Source organism: Neomonachus schauinslandi, chromosome 7, assembly GCF_002201575.2.
Source record: "Neomonachus schauinslandi chromosome 7, ASM220157v2, whole genome shotgun sequence".
In the NCBI taxonomy this organism is placed as follows: Eukaryota; Metazoa; Chordata; class Mammalia; order Carnivora; family Phocidae; genus Neomonachus; species Neomonachus schauinslandi.
Genome location: NC_058409.1, coordinates 57,955,902 through 57,977,175, shown reverse-complemented (window position 1 = coordinate 57,977,175; position 21,274 = coordinate 57,955,902). Strand labels below are relative to the sequence as shown.

Below are 21,274 nucleotides of genomic sequence, written 5' to 3'. Positions count from 1 at the left end.
AGAAATACCTTTTTTACCCCTAGAAGCCAGATTTTATAATATTTTACCTCTCTGGGTATAGGGAGAATGGTGGGAAGAATTTTTTTTTTTTTTAATCACACTGACAGCTAGTCTGTTGAATTTCCAAACAGAAAACCTTGTTCTGCCAAAGGCTGATTATCACAGTAAATAACTGTGACCTTTGCTTTTCATGCCCTTGCTTTTTTTTTTTTTTTAATGCTATCTCTGGGTTCTTTTGTCCAGTTTTGATCCCTTCTAAGTGAGACTACTCAAAAGTTGTGGAAAGATAAAAGTGAAATCAGAAAATCCTTTTGGCTTGGTGTTTGAGGGAGGAGAGGTGAAAACCAAGATAATAGGACCAAAAGATACCTTACTTCTTTATCGACAAACTTCTATTTGCTTAAAATGATCTAATGCAATCCGTGTGAAAAGACATCAACTGTAGAATTGGTCAGTCAGTTTTGGAGCAAAGCGGGATACTGGAATAGACGAGTTCTTTTTTTTTTTTTTTTTTAAAGATTTTATTTATTTATTTGAGAGCGAGAATGAGATAGAGAGAGCATAGAGGGGGGAGGGTCAGAGGGAGAAGCAGACTCCCTGCCGAGCAGGGAGCCCGATGCGGGACTCGATCCCGGGACTCCAGGATCATGACCTGAGCCGAAGGCAGTCGCTTAACCAACTGAGCCACCCAGGCGCCCTAGACGAGTTCTTTTTAAGGAGCCAGGACCAGAGGGTGCCGTGAGCCTCTCACGACAGCACTGGCCAGGCGGCTCTGCCCTTTCTCTGTTGGGATATAACATGTGTGTGTTTGTTTCTTAGCTTGACATCGACGACGAGGTCAAGTTCTGATGCTCTGCAGGGGCGATACGCAGCTCCTGAACTGGAAGTAAGTTCATTTCCTTCCCTGGTCCTGCTTCATCTCAGAAGACCCATTTTTCAGGAAGCCTCTTTCTGTGTGTTTGCATCTTTATTGATCTGCATCCCATTTTTCTCCCCAGGAAGGAATACAGTTTTTGTACAGAAAAGACAATGTCTTGTAGATACGATGGGATTAAAATGAATCTTTGATTTTCCTCCAACAAAACTAGCCTCTAGTGTGGCATTGCTGCCCATCTCCCACTCGAGGCCTGGGTAGCTTTGTCGGGCTGCTCTCTGCGATTTCCTTCTGTCATAATGGACTGTGTGTGTGTGTGTGTGAACTTCTAGTCCATTCTTCTGTGTTGTTCTGGAGAAGGGAAGGAGCAAGCATCTGCTCCCTGCCACACTGCTGAGCATTGTCTACGTATTAGCTTATGTAACTGCATCAGTTCCGTCAGGTGGGCATTTCACTGGATAAGGAATTGGGAACAGTAGAGGTCCAGAGAAACAGGGTGGTTGGCAGAATGTCTGTTACTTCCTTACTTGTGCAAAAGTCTTTTGCTGGGGCCCTCATGGAGCATCCACTTAGGTCAGAAAAGGGCTAATCCCATGGAGGCAGCCAGAAAAAGACTCAGCCCTGACCCCAAGAATGGAAGGAACATGGGATTCCAATGGTGGCTGAGACTTAACAGCACTTGCTACATGCCAGGCAGTTCTAAGGGCTATATTTGTGATTGCATTTCATCCTCATAAAAACCCAGTGAGGGCTTTATCTCCATTTTACAGAGGGGAGAGACAGAAAAGTTATTTAAACTTCTGATTAGCTGGCATGTGGCCTGTGCACTCTGGCTCCGGAGTCCGTGGTCCTGAACTCTGCTGCCCGAGAGCTCAGCCGCTGGCTCCTGGCCCCTGGCCCCCGGCCGTGTCCTCGTAGCCTTCCCAGGATGGAGGAGCCCTGGTGTCTGTCCAGATACGGACACTCTTCTCTGCAGCTGGGGCTCTGGGGACAGTCTTTCCTGCACCTGACCTGGAGATAGTGAACATTATGAAGGGTTGTCAGTCTGCCAGCAGCATTCAACAGCTCTTTCTGTCCCTTCAAAAAAGGAGAAGGCTCTGCTGAGTCTGAATAGGTTACTGCTTCTTACACAGAGGAGAATGGTCTCTAGAAGGCAGGCATTTGTTCTCACCACTGGCCGGGTGACCACCTGCTGAGGTCGTGCTCTGTGGCTTCAATATCCCTATTGTGTAGAGTGCAAGCTCAAAGAACAGCAAGTCTCTAAGTTAGGTTTAAGAGGATGCTTTCCTTCTCATTCTAAGGAAAATGTCCCACTGTTTTCTTCTGAACGGGAGAGCCTGCAAAAGGGAGAGCCTGCAAAACGGAAGTTGGTTTGCTCTCCTTGTATCAAGTTTCACAGGATATACCTTTGAAAGAGAGAGTGGTTTCTTATGCTAAGTTAAGCTTCAGAAGAACTAGGACCCCAGGATACCCTGTCTTGAGCCCACTGAATGATTAGTGAATCTTAGACTGTGTCACTTGATCCAAGATTCTGTCACGGCCATTCCCTCTTTTAGAAGTATCCCTGATGTAGTAGAGAAACGGGCTTGGCTTTGAGGTGTATAAATGAGATGAAGGCTCGAGCTCCATGTCCTTGTCCCTGGCTCTGTGTTCTTTCTAATAAAAGTACTGTCAGCCAGAAAGTGCCAAGGACCCAGTACTCCCCAGCCGGTCTTGCTACGTGTAATGTTTCTTACTCTGTTTACCAGTCTTTCTGAAATCATGTATTAATTTTTCATAATCCAGTTTTTTATTAGTTTATTGTTCTGAGTAGGTCAGAAACATGGTACAAATTTTTTTTTTAAAGATTTTATTTATTTATTTGACAGAGACAGAGACAGCAAGAGCAGGAACACAAGCAGGGGGAGGGGGAGAGGGAGAAGCAGGCTCCCCGCGGAGCAGGGAGCCCGACGCGGGGCTGGATCCCAGGACCTGGAATCACGACCTGAGCCGAAGGCAGATGCTTAACGACTGAGCCACCCAGGCACCCCAACACGGTACAAAATTTAAAAGGTGCCAGAGACTCTTCAAAGGAAGGCATCCCCTCCATCCACCCCGGCCCCCAGCACCCCTGCCTCCGTAGAGGCAGACAGTGCAGCAGCCTGATTTCATAGGAAATGTAGGTGGGCCTCCTGCTTCCAGACCTCCTAGCTTTACCATGTCTGATTCTGCCGGCTCCACCACCTGCTAGACCTCGCATGCCTAGACCTGTTGCCTCTTGTGAACTGCAGACCTTGGAGTGCCTATCCTGCATTTATACTCCAGCTCTGTCACTAGACTCGTTTTGAACTTCAGGCCAGAATTGCTTGACCTCAGTTTCTTCAACTGCAAACAGAATAATAATCCCAGCAAGTAGAGCAAATCATCACTAGGAGTGAGCTCCGCGAGAGTGGGGACCTGTCTTGTTCACCTTGCATTTCAGGTTGAATTTTCCAGAAACAGCTGCCAAGGCAGAGTTGACATGCACAGTATCTATTAGGGATCAACACACGTGGAAGGAAAGGAAGGGGAAGGAGGCAAAATTGGGCCAAGGGTGAAGTTGAAGGGCACCGTAGGCTGGACAAAGCCTCTGTTGACCCCTTCGGTGCCCCAGAGCAGCTATGACCCATCAGAGCAGTCGCTGAGGGTCAGTGGCCGCACCCCTACACCCCTGCCGTGAGCAGTCATTCAATGTGGGTTGCTCAAGAGGGCTGGCTCTAGGGCAGGGCAACTCTGTGACCGAGGGAAAGCCTGGGAGCCGCCGTCTGGAGGCTGCTCACAGCACTCCCACGTAGCTGAGCGAGCACTCAGTGAGCGCTATTGAAGGGGCTCTAGGTGGCTCACCTCCGTGTCTGTTTCCTGTCGCCGGCACCAGAGCACTTGGGAAGAACAGATGCTTGGTCAGATCCTGTGGAAGGGGTCTTTACGCGGAAGGCTTGGCACATCACGTGGATGGCCTTTAGTGAAGTAGAAAAGCCCCCTGACGTTGTTGGGTTTGCTCTTCCAGGTAGCCCGGTGTTGTTTTTGCTTCGGCCCCGATGGAGAGGGTAAGTAGTCAATCTCCCTTACGTGCAGCTCTAGTCTTAGGTGTTTGGGATTCACACCCAGAAAACTTGAATGGTAAGAGGAACGTTTTCTTCCAAAGCTGGTGTACTGTTGATCTACTTTTCACATTCTTCCTGAGTGATTGCTGGGTGTATTTGTTTGTGTTGGTATTCTGGCCAGCAAGAACCCGTTTCTGTTTTGGCTAATATGTAAGTTAAATTCTACAGTGAGATTTAGAAAAGGAGGAAGTACATTTTTTTCAAAGGAATGAAAATTTGGAAAATTTCTTCCCTTCAACTTCCTTTTCTTCTTGGATTGGAGCATCCCAGGGGCTTGAGAACGCTTGGCTTGCTCTCTCACTTCCAACTGAGCTTATCCTGGGTTTTCTGTTAGTAAAGGTTCTCTTCTGCTCTGTTCAAACAAATGTGGTGTTAGGAAACTCATCCTGTGGAGGAGGGTCCTGGGGTTGGGTGGGGGTTTTGCACGGAGGGTGTGGATGAAATTGCCTGAGGCTACAAACGGTTCTTGACATCTTTTCTACTCACCAGTCTCTGGGATTGGAATGAGTGAGGGTGACTGCTAACGCGGCAGGCGTGCACGTGTTCACTCAATGAGCTTGCCCTCGCTTTGTGCCTCGCAGACGCTGAAGAGCAGCAGAATGTGAAGGAGGGACCACGGGTCATTTATGATGAGAAGAGAGGCACTGTCTATAGCTACTCCTATTTCCACTTCGTGTTCTTTTTGGCTTCCCTCTATGTGATGATGACCGTCACCAGCTGGTTCAAGTGAGTGGCCCATTGTCTTAGACATTTTAGAAGGGATAGTCTTTTTTTTTTTTTTTTTTTAAAGATTTTATTTATTTATTTGAGAGAGAGAGAATGAGAGAGAACACATGAGAGGGGATAGGGTCAGAGGGCAAAGCAGACTCCCTGCCGAGCAGGGAGCCTGACGCGGGACTCAATCCAGGGACTCCAGGATCATGACCTGAGCCGAAGGCAGTCGCTTAACCAACTGAGCCACCCAGGCGCCCTAGAAGGGATAGTCTTTAGAAAATCAAGTTAAGTCCTAGTCTTTAAGTGCCGAGAGCCACACTGAGTCAGCTAAACTCTTCTCCAAGTCCTGCTGTGCTCATCTACACAGAAACAGTCCTGGGGTCTCAGCAGTCTGCGGGCATGCTTTTAACCCTGCGAATTGCTGATGCTCACGCCCCACAACCAGGGCTAAGGTGGCGCGTGTCCCCTCATTCCTTTTCTGTGCATTTACAAGCCTGTGCAATTTTTAAAATATAAATACGATTATATGTGTTTCCCCTTGAGATTTTTTTGCTTTGTTTTGTTTTTTAAAGTTGGCAATACATGATGGATCTAACTTTCCCTGTCACTACATAGAAATTCTCTTTTAATTCTTTTTGGATCATTTTTCACTGATCCGAAGTTTTGGTTGGATCATAATTTGTTATAACTCAGAATACACATGGGATAGACATTTAGGCTCACTGTGCTTTCTTTTATCCGCTCATGCAGCAACTATTTGAGTGGCTTCGATGCGCTGCACTGTTAGAAATGGCAGGCTTATAATCTAACGGAGGAGACAGACCATGATCCAAATGCGGTGTGGCAGATAGTGCTGACTGTTGGGGAGAAAAATGAGGAAAAGGAATGAGGAGTACCAGGTGGGGTTTAGGGCCGGTGGGGCCAGCAGAAGGCTTCCCTGGGGAGATTTTTCCAGAACATCTTAAGGGAAAAGAGAGGAGGGAGCTTCTAATGTATCCCCAATGCATCTAATGCTTTGGTAATTCCTGGAAAGTTTTGGCATGGGAAGCTTAAAAGATGGAGGGAGCTATAATTAATAAGGCAGAAAATAACAGATATTGTCAAGAATGTGGGAAAAATTTAGAACCCTTTTACAAAAACTCCTGCTAGGATCGTAAACATAGTGCAACCACTTTGGAAAACACTTTGGCAGTTCCTCTGAATGTTAAACACAGAGTTATGGTATAACCTGGCTGTGCTAATCCTAGGTATATACCCAACAGGGAAGAAAAGTATGGCCACACAAAAACTTCTACACACATCACGTATAAGCAGCATCACTTATCACAGCCAAAAAGTAGAAACCACCCAAATGTCTATTAGCTGATGAATGGATAAACAAAACATGCTATCTCCACACAGTGGAATATCACTCAGCAATAAAAAGGAATCAAGTACTGATCCATGCTACCACATGAACAAACCTTAAACACCGGTCACGAGAGGCCACATAATTCCATTTATATGAAATGTCTGGAATAGGCAAATCCAGAGAGACAGAAAGTAGATTAGTGAATGCCAGGGGCTGGGAGGAGGCAGGGAAATGATGTACACTTTAAATGGTGTGAGTTGTATCTGAATCGAGCCGTTAGGAGAAACAGAAAGGCTGGAGGGGATGGGAGCAGGGAGACCCCTTATGGAAGAGATCTTCTCACTGCCTTGTTCTCTTCCTGCTCTGACCACAGTTGGCTCTCGTTTCCACAGCTATGAAAGTGCCAACATCGAAACCTTCTTCAGTGGAAGCTGGTCCATCTTCTGGGTCAAGATGGCCTCCTGCTGGATGTGTGTGCTCTTATACCTGGGGACCCTGGTCGCTCCCCTCTGCTGTCCCTCTCGCCAGTTCTCTGTGTGAGGAGGATCGGAGCAGGCCTGCAGGCTGCAAGTGACATCCCTTGAACAAGTGTCCCAGGGGTCTGAGCCATGACTGGTGCTTCGTGAAAAGCTGGCATCCTCTGGCTGGTTTGAGTGGGTCTGAAAAAGGCTTTCAGAAAGAAAAAAAAATCACCTGATTGGCTTTTTAATTCGGAAAATCAAAAAGAAATAACCATTTTATTCCGAAAGAACTGAAATTTTCAACCAAGCTGATCCTGAGTGATATTTTGTGTGTGTCTCCGCTCTAAAAACTGGAAGACAAATTAGGCTAGTATTTTCCTTCTATACTTTTTTTTACCAAAACACAGTTTGGGGCATGACAGGGATAAATCTGATCTTGTCATTCTTATCCTTGGAATAGAAAACCTTGCCAAAATCTTGAACCCTCAGCCCCTGACGGAATGCAGATCCGTCTCCCACACCTCGGCCGGGAGCCTCATCTGCAGTGGGCTCTGCAGAGACCACTCATCCTGCAGGCTCCTTGCTCTCAGCTACTTGGTATTTATAGGGTACAAGAGGAAGCACCTGCTTTTAACTCCACCCTTGTGCTGTTTCCTCCTGGCCTCCAGACGTTTCCCTTTGAAGCTGTGATGCTGGGAATCACAACTTCACACTCTGCCCTTGCCCTTCTCAGAGGTCCCCTCATCCTTTCTGGGCTCAATGTCTTTGCCCTAATGTGAAAAAGCACAATTTGCTGTCACTACCATGTGGTTCTCCCACTGTGCTATTCCTTCCTGATCCGAGTTCCTGCAATAATTGTGACTCCTATTTGTGGTGTTATTCACATGATTATAGAACAATATCCATGTTGTTTTCTTTGTCTGAATGATGGAGGGCTATCGTTCTTACTTGTTTGTATTATTAATATTAATAATACTCTAGGACCTTACCTTGACTGAAGCCCGCTGCACCTCTCTTTCAGTTATGAAAGTCAGCCAGTTTCTCTTCCACCTTGAGGCCTTTGAAATTGTAAAAGCAAAAGGGCTCTTGTTTCCTGGATCTGGAAGGTGCATGATAATATTCACTGTGGTTTTTTGGAGTAGATTTGCTGAGGTGAGGATTCTAGGCAGCACCTCAAACTGGGCTGACCAGATAAGGCTTATCTCGTACAAGTTGTAAAAGTGGCCAAATATACTTAGAAGAAATGGTAGGGGGTGAGGGGGTGGGGAGGGGGGTATGTAATTAAGCCATAAGCAACATCCATGGAGATTTCCAAAAATACGAACTTGTAAAGTAATACTCATAAGAGATTTGACTTTAGGCAGCTGCCCAAGAAGATATCCGTGTTCAGTGTTGATGTCCGTCCTCAGTCAGGGAAGAGTTTGCTCAGTGGAAAGTCTATTAGGGACCCCAGTGGAGACACGGGGATGCTCCCAGGAGTGTCTCGTGCAGGGTGGAAAGGGTCCTCTTGAGCTCCCTGGCACAGAGGGTCTGAGAATGGAGACACTTGGCCTGTACTTTGTGTGTCCTGCCAAGTTGGGCAGAATCGGGTCCCTGTGTGCCAAAATGCTGGTGTGGGGAATTAGTCCAATTCTTCATTTTTGCTCCTTTGCCCTCCTCCCAGGAACACAAGCGGGAAAACGGATTCAGTGAACGAATTCCTCTAGAATCTTGCCTTATTTATGTTTGAGGTTCTGTTTTTAAAGGCAGTCGTGTATGGGTGAGAGCCTTGTTTTTTGCAAACTTAATCCAATTTCTTATTTTAGGCCAGAAGCTCTTTGAGCTTGGCAGTTGAAAGGTCTCTGGCATCACAAAACGGAAAGCCGCCGCATGCAGTCCCTTTTAAGCCAGTGGGCCTGGGAGCTCTGTGGGTCGGGGACAGGTTGAGGGAATGGGTTGTGTATGGGACAGCCCCCGGGCAGGAGCTGCCACGGTGGCTGGTGCGGTGACACAGGGCTCTGGGTAAGCTGAGACTGGCTTTAGGAAAGACCGCGAGCAGAGTCCCATCAAGAGCTGGGATGCTAGTTTCATTGTGCTTTCTTCCTGCCAGGGTCTAGGGTTTGGGCAGCCAGCTATGTGACTTTAGAACTGGCCCTTAGGGCAGGTCACGGTCCAGCTGACAAGGCTCCTGTTCCTTGGCTGGCCTTTGTTGGCGGGCTTCCCCTGCAGAAAGAAGCTCAGGGAAACAGAAAGGAAAGCATTCGTTGCCAGTGGCAGGGCCCTCATTGCTTCCTTCTTTAGCTGGCCCAGCCAACGCATGTTTTGGAGCTGCTTAAAACTTGGTCTGTGGCCCAAAGTTCTTGAAGTTTAGTTTAGTCTGACACGAGAGGCAGAGTTGCAGTCACTCTGATTTTTAGTCTCAACTGAGAGTCGAAGCAAGTTTATCTGAATGATGGGAGAGATGAGGATATACCCTAAGGACTGAGGGCATATAAATAAGGTGACTTTAATGATTATTCATTGTCATAAACAATACTCAGGTGATGAGTCAATGTTTGTGGGTGTAAAGAACCTACATTCTTGTGCTGTTGTGATTTAAGAAACTGGAAAAATTGTGCCAATTGCTTTGAGTTGCTATAATGAAGGTGTTCATTGGATAAATTCACTGATCTCTTTTTAAAATAATTTTGCTTCCTACAACTTTTTGTACATGATTTAAAAAACTACATTCCCAGTAGCTGCTGGTCAGACTCCTTTAGCGATACAAGAGGGAGAAGTTTTTTAAAAAGCTCTATGTGTATGTTTCTTCTGTGCTATTCCTCCGATGTGGAAATTTTTTCCCTTCTCGTTTTCATGAGTAGAAACACTAGGTGGGGGAAAGGATTCTTCTGGGAATGTTGCTGTATACCTAGATGGGTCATCTGACTGAAGGCTGGAGACTTTTCTGTCAAAAGCTTGTGGAAACCCAACTTGGTCCTTACTGGGTTGAGTTTTTATAATACTGGTTAGGTGGTTTTGCTTTTGTCCTCTCAGTTCCTTGGGGAATGGCTTGAAAGAATCGTTCCCCAGAGGTGTTTGGGGCTCTTTGGCGGAGTAGAAGGACTGTATGCATGTGGGCTGTTGGAAGGTGGGGCTACTGGAGATTTGGGGTTCTGGTGCCCATCAGGAATGGTCAGCAGTTGGGCCCCCACATCTCATTTTTTACATTTCCAGTTCTTCAGAGGATCCTTCATTCTGGATGACCTTCGTGTAATGCTAATCCCCACCCTCACCCCCATATTGTCCCCCTCTGCCTATTGAAGATTATGTACTTATTTAATCTTAGCCAGAAGTTCATTGGTGCTTCATGTTACCCTGCAAAGGGAATTCCAGAGCCTTTGTTTAAGCCTCCTTGGCTTTTTTTCTCCTTTGACTCCCTTTCTAAATAGCATTTCATTTTGGCGTACGTTTGTGTTCTACTCCTCTTGGAAGTGAAAGCGGTTTTAATCTATAACGAAGAAGGGTGTGACCTTGGGCTAAGACCCTGCCTGTCCAGAGAGAACGCTGGGTCCTCCTTAATCAGGGACAGTGCAGTAGTCACTCAGCTCATGGAATTCTCTGTAGGAGACTCTCCTAATAGAACTAACTCCCTCAGCTTTGTTCTTAAGGCCACCATGTTTCCTGCCATCTTGAAAATGCTTGTAAAGCCTCAGACACGTTCATCTAGTGTTGCATTTCAGGCAGAGATGGGCTCGCTCATGTTGGACTTACGTTACAGAGCTAGAGAGCTGTTTACGTAGATCTTTCAAACTAATGCTGGTCATTCTAAAGATCTTTATCTTTTTTAAATTTTCTTCCTCAGTAAATCACTTGGAGAGGCATTCATTTTGAAAGGGGGAAATATTTGGCTTTTACCAAAGAGGGTTTTTTGTTATTAAGCAAAATTCCTTCAGAAAAACTTAATTGGGTAAGGATAGATTAAAAACGCATATGTCCAAATCCACTTCTGTAGGAGTTCAGTCTTTTATGTGCGTAAAATGATGAAGAACTCTTTAAGGTAATCCTCTGGGTGAAGGATCCTGGGAAATTCTCTCAGGTAAAGAAAGCTTGCAACAGATGTGTAATATATGTCTTGAGAGTTATTTATAAGAAATTTAAGAGGATTGTTTTGCTTTCCTATATCAAAGATTTAAGTTGTTTTTTTACTTTGCAAAAAAAATTCTACAAAAAGTTTTATAATTGTAACATTGTTAATTTTTAAAACTTTTCCAAAACAATTAGCTGTAGCCGGATTATGTGGTTATGTTTTGCTGTACTTAGAATTTGAAATGTAATATGTGTGGTAAATTTACTGTTTGAAATTTATAATAGTCTTGGATGTGGTTAGAGTTTTGTTAACTTTTTAAAAAATTATTTTCTTCCCTCTAGTCACAAAGGCAACTGTGGGTTTATATTTGTTTTTTGAATGCTAATTTTTCTATGAAGCATCTGAAGTCGACCAGTCTTTGCCTATGTAGAAAACTCAAAACTTGTTAACTCTGTACTTTAATAAAATTTAAAATGGAAAATTACATCATTGTTGTTGTTTTGGTTTTTGTGTTTTTTTGTAATTAAACATCCTCCAGGTGGTGTTTTTTTTTTTAAAGATTTTATTTATTTATTTGACAGAGAGAGACACAGTGAGAGAGGGAACACAAGCAGGGAGAGTGGGAGAGGGAGAAGCAGGCTGCCTGGTGCGGGGCTCGATCCCAGGACCCTGGGATCATGGCCTGAGCTGAAGGCAGACGCTCAACCGACTGAGCCACCCAGGTGCCCCTCCAGGTGGTGTTTTCCGAAGATGTTGCCTTCAGATGTTAATCACCATTCTCTCAAGCTCATAGAATCTTTTCTGATTCTTGATAATGAAAATATAAACATGAAAACCCAAATTTTTTGTTTCCTCCACCCCCCTCTCAAAGCTTTTGTGGACTGCCTTTTTCCTATTCTTAGGCTAGTGCCACACTATCTTAAATATGAGAATTAGAGTGAGTCTCTAAGGAAGGTAGTAGAAGTCTTCCAGCATGGGCCTTCTTTTTCAAGATTCGGCTTTCCTAGGCCTTTTATATTTTCCTTGAAAATTTAGGCTTGAGTGGGATGGCACTGTGTCATTAGGCTAATTTGGGGAGAATTGACATTATAACAACATTAAGTCTTCTGATCTAGCATTATTTTTCATTCATGTAGGTTTTTAAAATTTTCTTTAGTAGCATGGTATAGTATTTCTACTTTTACTAAAGTGTCTTCATGTAAAATTTAATCTTTTTTTTTTTTTTTTAAAGATTTTATTTATTTGTCAGAGAGAGAGTGAGCACAAGCAGGGGGAGCAGAGCGGCAGGCCGAGCAGGCAGAGGGAGAAGCAGGCTCCCCACTGAGCAGGGAGCCTGATGCGGGGCTCGATTCCAGGACCCCAAATCATGACCTGAGCTGAAGGCAGATGCTTAACCGACTGAGCCACCCAGGCATCCCATAAATTTAATCTTGATCCTGCTAGTCCTTTTTTAAATGTGAGATTAGTTTCGTGAGTGTTTAAATTATGCATGTCACATAAAAGTGACCACCTTGGGGCGCCTGGGTGGCTCAGATGGTTAAGCTGCTGCCTTCGGCTCAGGTCATGATCCCAGGGTACTGGGATCGAGCCCCACATCCATCTCCTGGCTCAGTGGGGAGCCTGCTTCTCCCTCTGCCTCTCCCCCTGCTCATGCTCTCTCTCTGTATCTCTGTGTCTCAAATAAATAAATAAACTCTTAAAAAAAAAAAAAAGTGACCACCTTAACCATATCAAAGTATATGGTCAATAGTGTTTTGGTTTTTTTTAAAGATTTTATTTATTTATTTGACAGAGACATAGCGAGAGAGGGAACACAATACTGTTGTGCAACCAACCTCCAGAACTCTTTTCATCTTGCAGAGCTGAAGCTCTGTACCCATTAAACAGCTTCCCACCAGCCCCTGACTTTCTACCACTATTCTACTTTCTTTCTCTATGAATTTGTCATTTGCTTCATTTTCCCCCCTCTGTTTCTTCCCACATAGATGCTGATCCTGTTCAGGTCTTCTGACTCACTTGTACTTTGGGGTGCACCACTTTTTGTTGCAAATGTTGTCCACGTGTTTTTGGTTGTGCTAATTACTCTGTTTTTGTAGGGGAATTCAGGAATATCCAAAATTTCTGCTTCTATCATTGCCATCATTTCTTCCATTCACTCTTGAATTGAACCCGTTGCAATAGGGCTTTACACACACCTTTTCCCTGAAACTGCGTTTTCGGGCCATTGGTAACCTCTATGTTGCTGAATCCATTGTCCTCACCTTACTTGGTTTATCAGAAGCACTTGAAAGTATCAACTAAATGGCCTTTTTCAGATTTCACTAGTATTTATATATACCCTGTTTTGAAAGGGATTGTCTATTAGAGTTATCTTGTCTCTGTTGACATTGTACTTAAGATCAGAAGAGGCAGGTAACTTTTCTCAGGTCCCAAGTCTCTGCACCCACAGAACCACATTCAAAGAATCACCTCTGGAAGCATGGTCTATAAGTGGACGTGACTTCATTCTTAGCACCACTTTCTGGACCATCCCATAAGGCCTGATTTGCAGCTAAGTAGTTTGCTCAGCCTGCTTCCAGCCCATAATGACTGGGAGTCAGTGGCTTAGTTTGAATGATTTCTGTCTCAGTGTAAGGTGGTGGTGCTTTTGCTCATTTCTCTTAAAAACATTGTGTTCGGGCGCCTGGGTGGCTCAGTCGTTAAGCGTCTGCCTTCGGCTCAGGTCATGATCCCAGGGTCCTGGGATCGAGTCCCACATCGGGTTCCCTCCTCGGCGGGGAGCCTGCTCTCCCTCTCCCACTTCCGCTGCTTGTGTTCCTGCTCTCGCTATCTCTGTCTCTGTCAAATAAATAAATAAAATCTTTAAAAAAAACAAAAAACAAAAAAACATTGTGTTCTCTGGGAATCTTAATGGGATTCATTAAATCAGATAAAAGCCATCTCCGCGGGGGCGCCTGGGTGGCTCAGTTGGTTAAGCGACTGCCTTCGGCTCAGGTCATGATCCTGGAGTCCTGGGATCGAGTCCCGCATCGGGCTCCCTGCTCAGCAGGGAGTTTGCTTCTCCCTCTGACCCTCACCCCTCTCATGCTCTCTCTCTCATTCTCTCTCTCAAATAAATAAATAAAATCTTAAAAAAAAAAAAAGCCATCTCCGCGGATCTTTTCTAGAAGACCTCCTCTTCTTTCGGCGGCAGGTCAGAGTGCTGTGTGCAAGTACTCCTATTCTTGCAGAAGCCTTTTTGTCTAGCCAGGAGGATCTGAGAATCACTCCCTCAAATCTTTCTGAGGTCTTAGCTGAGAGGGCTTTATCTTGACCCTGAGGTCACATTTTACTTGTGGCATCTGAGAAATAATAAGTAGCTAATAAAATAGTGCTGTTGAAAATACTTCATTGAATGTGTCCAGTTGTATTGTTAAATGAAAAGTAGTTGAGAAAAACTATTGCAGTGCAACCCAAGTCCTGGGTGTGTGTGAACTGTCAAAGAAGAAAATTATCCTGATGCTTGTTAAAACAGTAAGGAAGAGTTTATTCGGGACTATTGTCCTTTGAGTTCTACAACAGGGCAGAGATCAGGCTGTTAGAAACAAGACAACAGGCCCAAAATGGGAGTTGCTTATGCTAAGGTCCATGTCACCAAATGGAGACTTAGTTTTGGTTCTCTCTCCGAGAGTTTGGTTTCTCTCTCAGAAATCATACACCAGTTAATCAGGAATCATAAGCCAGTTCCTTAGGAATTACTTGATGAGCATCAGTTAGGTAATTGGCTCGTTGACGCCTGTCATTCCCAAAGGAAAATGACCTTGCGATAACCAATCCAAGTCTTTGCCTAGTATAACTTCCTTGTTTCCTCTGCCTTGTGCCTATGTCTTCCATTTTGTACAGCTACTTGGAGTTCCTTCGTATCTGCTAGATTGGATGCGGCTCAATTTGAATCCATTTTTGCTCAAACTCTTAAATTTTTAAATATGCCTCAGTTTATCTTTTAATAGACTGAACTCTGAATACAATAAGGACAAGTGGGAATGTGTAGCCAAAAAGCAGAGGGAGGGGGTCAGTGGATGGACATTACAAGAGGAGACATCCAAGGGTAGGGGGGATTCTTGCTAAATTGACCTAACCAGACTCTTGCTAAGGCAGACCAAGGATTTATACATCAAAGGTGAGGGATGTTGGGGCACCTGGGTGACTCAGTTGGTTAAGCATCTGCCTTCGGCTCAGGTCAAGATCCCAGGGTCCTGGGATCGAGCCCCGTATCAGGCACTCTGCTCAGTGGGAGCCTGCTTCTCCCTCTCCCTCTCCCCCTGCTTGTGCTCTCCCTCTCTCTGTCAAATAAATAAATAAAATATTTAAAAAAAAAAAGTGAGGGATGAAGAACATGAGCCAATATCAAGGGTGGGAGGTTCTTGCTAAGACTGGGCTATGCAGGCCTGGCAAGGACAGGATGAGCATGGACGGCCTAGGCCTAGTCAAGAAGAGAGCCCAGGAACTTATGGGCTTGGAACTGAAAATACAGCAAATCAGGCCTTATGGGCTTGGAACTGAAAATACAGCTGTAGAATGGCTGCTGTCTTGAACCAAGGAGGTGGGAAACCTTTTTAGATTTTATTTATTTTTTTTAAGAGACAGCGAGTGCAGGTGGGGTAAGGGGCAGAGGGAGAGGGAGTGAGAATCTCAAGCAGACTCCCCAGTAAGCTCAGAGCCCAGTGTGGGGCTTAACTTCACGACTATAAGTTGATGACCTGAGCCCGAAATCAAAAGTTGGACACCCAACTGACTGAGCCACCCAGGTGCCCCAAGGAGATGGGAAACTTAAAAGATATTGTTAGTGACTCTTTTAGGCATTATGGACACAGGGAAGAAACCCAATTTGCAGGAAAGCTACAGGATTGAAGCAGACGTACAGAGGAGCACTTGTTAAAGAGAAGGGGGAGGCAGAGAGAGAATGGGGTTCTGCATGTCCTATGGTGTCCAGTCCCCAGCTCTAATCCGTTCTGGAATTCCAGTTTAAAACGACAATGGGGGGCGCCTGGTGGCTCAGTCGTTAAGCGTCTGCCTTCAGCTCAGGTCATGATCCCAGGGTCCTGGGGTCAACGGGCTCCCTGCTCAGCGGGAAGCCTGCTTCTCCCTCTCCCACCCGCCCTGCTTGTGTTCCCTCTCTCGCTGTGTCTCTCTCTGTCAAATAAATAAATAAAATCTTTTTTTTTTTAAAGATTTTATTTATTTATTCATGAGAGACAGAGAGAGAGAGAGACAAAGACAGAGGGAGAAGCAGGCCCCCCCGCGAAGCAGGGAACCCGATACGGGACTGGATCCCAGGACCTCGGGATCATGACCTGAGCCGAAGGCAGACGCTTAACCGACTGAGCCACCCAGGCGTCCCATATAAATAAATAAAATCTTTAAAAAAATAAAATAAAACGACAGTGGTAGTTCATGTTTATGGAACCCTTGATGTGTGCCCGGCATAATCCTCACAGAGATCCCATGGCCCTTACTCTTCTAACCCTCATTTTACGCATGGGGAAAAGGGGAAACTTTTCTTAAAATTCTTACTAAATGCAATTGTTTTTACAGAGGTTGCCAAATCTCTGCTCTCCCCATTGCTTTTCCTTCTTTTCTTTACCACACCCTCCCCCTCCAACCCAAACTACCCTTTCAGGTCAATTTTTTCCTTTTCATATGTAGAGCTTTCTCTTGGCTTTTCTATTTGTATAGCAATTATATTGATGAGGAATAGCATTTGAGTAATCTACTGGACCTCAGTGTCTTAAACACCTGAGTTTTTGGTTCAGTATCTCAAGGACTTTAGGCCAAAGGTTACTGTGAATTTCTGGCTTTTCCTTTCTGGCCCTCAGGGACTACTTGGTAGATCCATCTTATGTACATTCTAGGCAGAAGACCAAGGTAGGGCTCAGGGCTCCCTGGAGAGAAGCACATTGCATATTTTAGGGCAGGAAATATGAGGGTCTGGAATATTCTGTCATTGCCAGTAAATAAGAATACTTACAAAGACTCTGATGACAAGCTAAGTTATGTCTAGTAATGAATTTTGTCTAGCAATAAGTTTTGTAATCATTACAGTATATAGTGTATTTTTCTGCCTTTTAGGGTGACAAGGCAAGTAAAGAGACTAACTAATTAGACTTATAATATCAATAATTATAAGAACTTATAGGTAATTTTGAAGTCATTGTTTAAATGTTTATTATAAATTATTAAATTTATATGGTTAAACTTTATATTTAGTGTGTTTTAAGTGTTTAGAAAGATTTAGTCTATAGAAATGTGAATACTTTTTTGGGATTTTTGAAGGACTTGAGAAAATCAAATGTATTAGGTTGTAATTTGAATTTTCTAAAATGTAATTTTAAAAATTTGATAAGTATCAGGGCATATTTCACCAATTAGGCTTATAAATTTATTAATCAAACCCAAATAAAATTGGATAATAAAATATTAACACAAAATTCATCAATTTGTAAATAAAATTACATGAGTTTAAAGGCTTAGAAATTAAGTTTTAAAATACCTTATTTAAATATATAAGATGTAAGTTGAAACTCAACTTATTTATCTTAGTGCCTGGAAGTTCTCTTCAGACATAAAACCCAGTTGACACTTTGGGTGTATCAGTCAGTGTTGGCTAAGTTATGCTGTGGTAACAAGCAACTCCAAAAGTCTCAGTGGTTCATAATGACTAAAGTTCTGTTCTTCATGTTACATGTCAGCTGTGGGCTGTCTGTAGTTCTGTTTAGTTCTCTTCACTTTGGGAGGCAGGTTGATAAAGCAGCCTCTATTTGGGACTTTGCTGATGAAGGGTAGCAGAATACATCACACCAATATATGTCACTTTGTGTAAGGATTATTTTGAGCTGAAGGTAATTGAGAAGAAACAGAAGAAAAGCTCTGCTCTCTCCCTATTTGCCTGAAAGCAGGGCATAAATTTACAGTTATCCCCCATTCTCTCTGTACCAGAAAGGAGAAATGTTAATCCCTGGAGACAACTTTGGACCCTTATCAATGGAGGAGGCAACTGACTTAAATCTGCATAACAAATCTTACTCTTGTTTACCATGCTCTTTCTGGTTTGCCCATAACTGGCCTTCCCCACACTTTCTTTCTTTTGTCTTCAGCTGAAGATGTTATTTAAGCCTGAGTTGTAACCTGTTTCTGAGAGTTATTTTATCCTGGGTATCTCCCTTGGAGGTATAGAATGATGGGTAGCAAACATGCCACTTGGGCATCTTGATTATTTTGAGCTGTAGATACTTAAAAAACAGCAATTGCAGGGAGAAGTTTCTCTGAACTCCCCTTGTTTGCCTAAAGACAGATCCTCCAAAAGGAACTCAGTTATTGTAAATCCCCTTCCTGGGATTTTCATCAACTGGGGAGGATTGACTTTCATCACAGGAGAGGCTAGAAGTTGACATCACACCCAGATGAAATGTTCCAAACTATCATACCTCCCATCCATTCTCCTAAGGGCCCATTCATCTTTTCTAAAAATCGTTTACTCTCCCTAAGAAGCCTACATCCCCCCTCCACACACACACCTTTTCCTATTAAGATGTTATTTAAGTCCGAATTCTAAGCCACCTCAGGGAATTACTCTTTTTCCCCTGTGTTATCTCCCACGTGTACATGAGATATTAATAACTTCTGTTTGTTTTTCTCTTGCTAATCTATTATTAATACAGGAGTCTCAGCCAAGAACTCAAGGATAGAGTGAAAATTCTTTTTCCTTTCCCAGAACATGTCAATAAACTTCTCTTTGTTCTGTTTTCCTCTTTTGTTTTAGGGGCCCCAGCCTAGAACTTAGAAGGGTGTAAGGGAAATTATTTTTTCTCCCCTACACTGGTCTCAAGTGTTACGGGATTTTTTCTCCATCGGTGCCCATGGTTCTTCAAAAAATGAAGTGGTAAACAAGACAGAGTGGTGGGCAGCAAAGCAAGGTTTATTGAGCAAAGTGATAATACAGAGTGATAGCAAAGTGATCATACAAAGCTCCCAAGGAGGGAGGGGACCCAAAGGGATTGCCACCAGAGTTTAAGTCTAGGGGTTTTTATGGGCTTGTTGGCGGGCTGTTTTAATCTGATTAACCCTCCCTGTGCCTGTCATCTAATCAGGTTTTTGTCACATGGGAAAGGGTGGAGGACTCCTTCCAGGGTGGTGTAAAATCCTTTGAAGGGTGGTTTTCTCTTAGGGTAGAGGGTTGGCGGGGAGGGTTGTTCCTGCCTGCCTGCCTTCTTTATCCTTCATCACGTGGAAGAAAGAGAGAAGATGGCAGAACCACATGGTGATTCCTAAATCTTCTGTTTAGAGGTGGGGCACATTTCTGTTACCGTTACATTGCTCGAAGCAAGTCCTATGGCCACTCTTGAGGTCAACAGGGTGGGGATATATAATCCTTCCACACTGGGGGCCAAACAAGTCACACACCCAGGGCTGATGCAATGAGACAGGGAAGTATTATCCCCCCCAAGGGTGGGGCAGCAAATATTTAGAATAATAATACAATCTATTATAATATGGAATAAGGAGATTTCTAAAAATTTCTTACAATTTCCTTTTTTCTCTGTCACCTATGTTGTCAATATGTCCTAATTTAAGTTTTTAATTAAAAATTTCTTTAGTAGCCAGATTAAAATTTATAAATTTGATTTGGACAAAAAGGCAGTAGATAACTAATTTGTTGTTTTTAATACAGAAAGGGTGGTATGTGTACAACTGTTTTAGGAAGATATATGTCACAACATTAAAGGAAAAAGTGTCTATTGGAAAGCTTACATTTCAGGTAGATCTCTATTCAACCTGTCAGCATAATAAGAACATGGCTATGAAATGGAATGTGTTTGTTAAATAAATAAATCAGTAAATGATGCATGTTGGTTAGTTAGTGGGGAGAGCATAGTCTCATGTTGGCTTACAGACATCTTGTATTACAAGATACATTGTTTTGTGGTTATCTGGCTGATGTCATGAAATTCTGACTTTTGCCACCAGGGAAGATTATATTTCTCCTTGGCAGGGAATTCCATATTTAGTACAGTTTGGATCTTCCTGCATAACATCACAGCAAAACTTTTGTGCTTAATTGACTCTTCATTTGCTTCTGCTTATATAGTCAGTACTGATCTTACTGATGAACTAGCTTTTTATGATCCAAATTGGGTCTCTGCCTAGTTGGTCATTTTTGTCCCAGTTATACTTGGGGGTTGAGACTCCATCAAATTTTCAGTTCTCCTCCCACCCGCACCATTTTGGCTTTTCATTATATTTAACTGAATTTTCATAACAATGACCCTGAAGTGTTCTCTTCCTCCCTGTCCTGTGGAGACAAGAAAATCCAGACGACCACACTGACAGGTAACCTGTAAGCTCCTCCTTGCTCAGATAGTCTCAAACTTTAGACTAGGTTTGCAGGAATGTTCATGATTCAGCCTTGTGAGTCTGCTGAATAAATGCTGATAGAATCAATCTCAGTCTTTTTTCCACTATTTCAAGTAATAGCTTTATTTATGTATCTTTGTCTCACCACCCCACCTACCATATGGCCTTCTCTTGACCTGTACAATGACATCTCTTGAATCACTTTGCTCTTCTCCATCTCCAAAGCCACTGTCTTAGTTCACCTTGGCCACCCCAAGATTATTGGAACAACTGCCCACCTGCATCTTTCCATCTTCGGATATTGCCAATCCATTAGAAGCCATGGTGACCTTTCAAGTAAGTAATTCAAGTTACCTAGGTCATGCCTGTGTAGGAAGCTCATTGCCATCATCCTGTGCTTACGGTTTCCAGGTCCCTTCAGAGCTAGTCTCTGTCTACCTTTCTAATCTATCTCCCAATACACCTCATGTCAACCTTTCTGTACTACTTTTTGGTTTCCCCAAATGCTCTTCCTTGGCAATGAAACTTGCTGCTGCCTGGAATACTCTTCCTTCCCCTATTTCTACCAATCTCATTAATTTTCAAGAAGAATTCCTTCACAAAAGTCCCTAGATTTGTGTTCAGTTGATTGAATAGCCAGTGGACAGGAATCTCAGAGAGGCCATCTTTGAGTTCAGCCTACCACAGAGAGATCATGTTTTATCCTATAAAGGCATTTTAAGTAGAATAAAACTCTTGCACCAGTTTTAGGTAATGTGTAATTATTATCTGGAGCTGCAGAAAGAAGATGAACATTTCCTGGGCCCTTGGTTTTGGCTCAGGTTGTGATGTCAGGACCATGTAATTAAGCCCCACGTTGGGCTCTGTGCTCAGCATGGAGTCTCCTTGGGAGTCTTTCTCTTCCTCTCCCTCTGCCCTTCCCCCTGACCCATGCTTGTGCACTTGCTCGCTCTCTCTCATAAATAAATAAATCTTTAAAAAGAAAAATAGATTCCTAAAGTATACAGGCTTAGTTCTCATTTGCAAAAAAATTCCAAGGCAGGTTTTCTTGTTGATGGTGGCTTTCCTCTATCTAGCAATTCAGAGACCCAGGTTCCTTCCATAACTGCTGTTCCCCTCTCCCTAGAGCCTGTCATCTACATCCAGTTGGTGGAAGATAGAAGAGAACATGGAGGTGGTGCATCTGTTCCTTAAGCCTTTGTCTAGCACAAGCACACAACACAGTCATTTCCTTGGTGAGCACTAGTCACATGGTCATACCTAACTATCAGGGGTGTTTGGAAATATAGTCTAGCTGTGTATCAGTGAAGAAGAGGG

The 21,274-nt window shown here is 43.6% G+C and overlaps 1 protein-coding gene across 1 annotated transcript in view; it reads left to right on the top strand.

Annotated features, from left to right (window-relative positions):
* The window catches only part of SERINC5 (serine incorporator 5), a 100,625-nt gene extending 92,868 nt beyond the window's left edge, over nucleotides 1-7,757 (top strand). Inside the window, exons 9-12 of the mRNA XM_021699790.1 lie at nucleotides 820-886; nucleotides 3,900-3,939; nucleotides 4,578-4,722; nucleotides 6,454-7,757. Of these exons, the coding sequence (XP_021555465.1) occupies nucleotides 820-886; nucleotides 3,900-3,939; nucleotides 4,578-4,722; nucleotides 6,454-6,601 (400 nt within the window). The 3' untranslated portion in view covers nucleotides 6,602-7,757. The remainder of the gene's footprint in view (nucleotides 1-819; nucleotides 887-3,899; nucleotides 3,940-4,577; nucleotides 4,723-6,453) is intronic.
* Nucleotides 7,758-21,274: the final 13,517 nt, after the last annotated feature.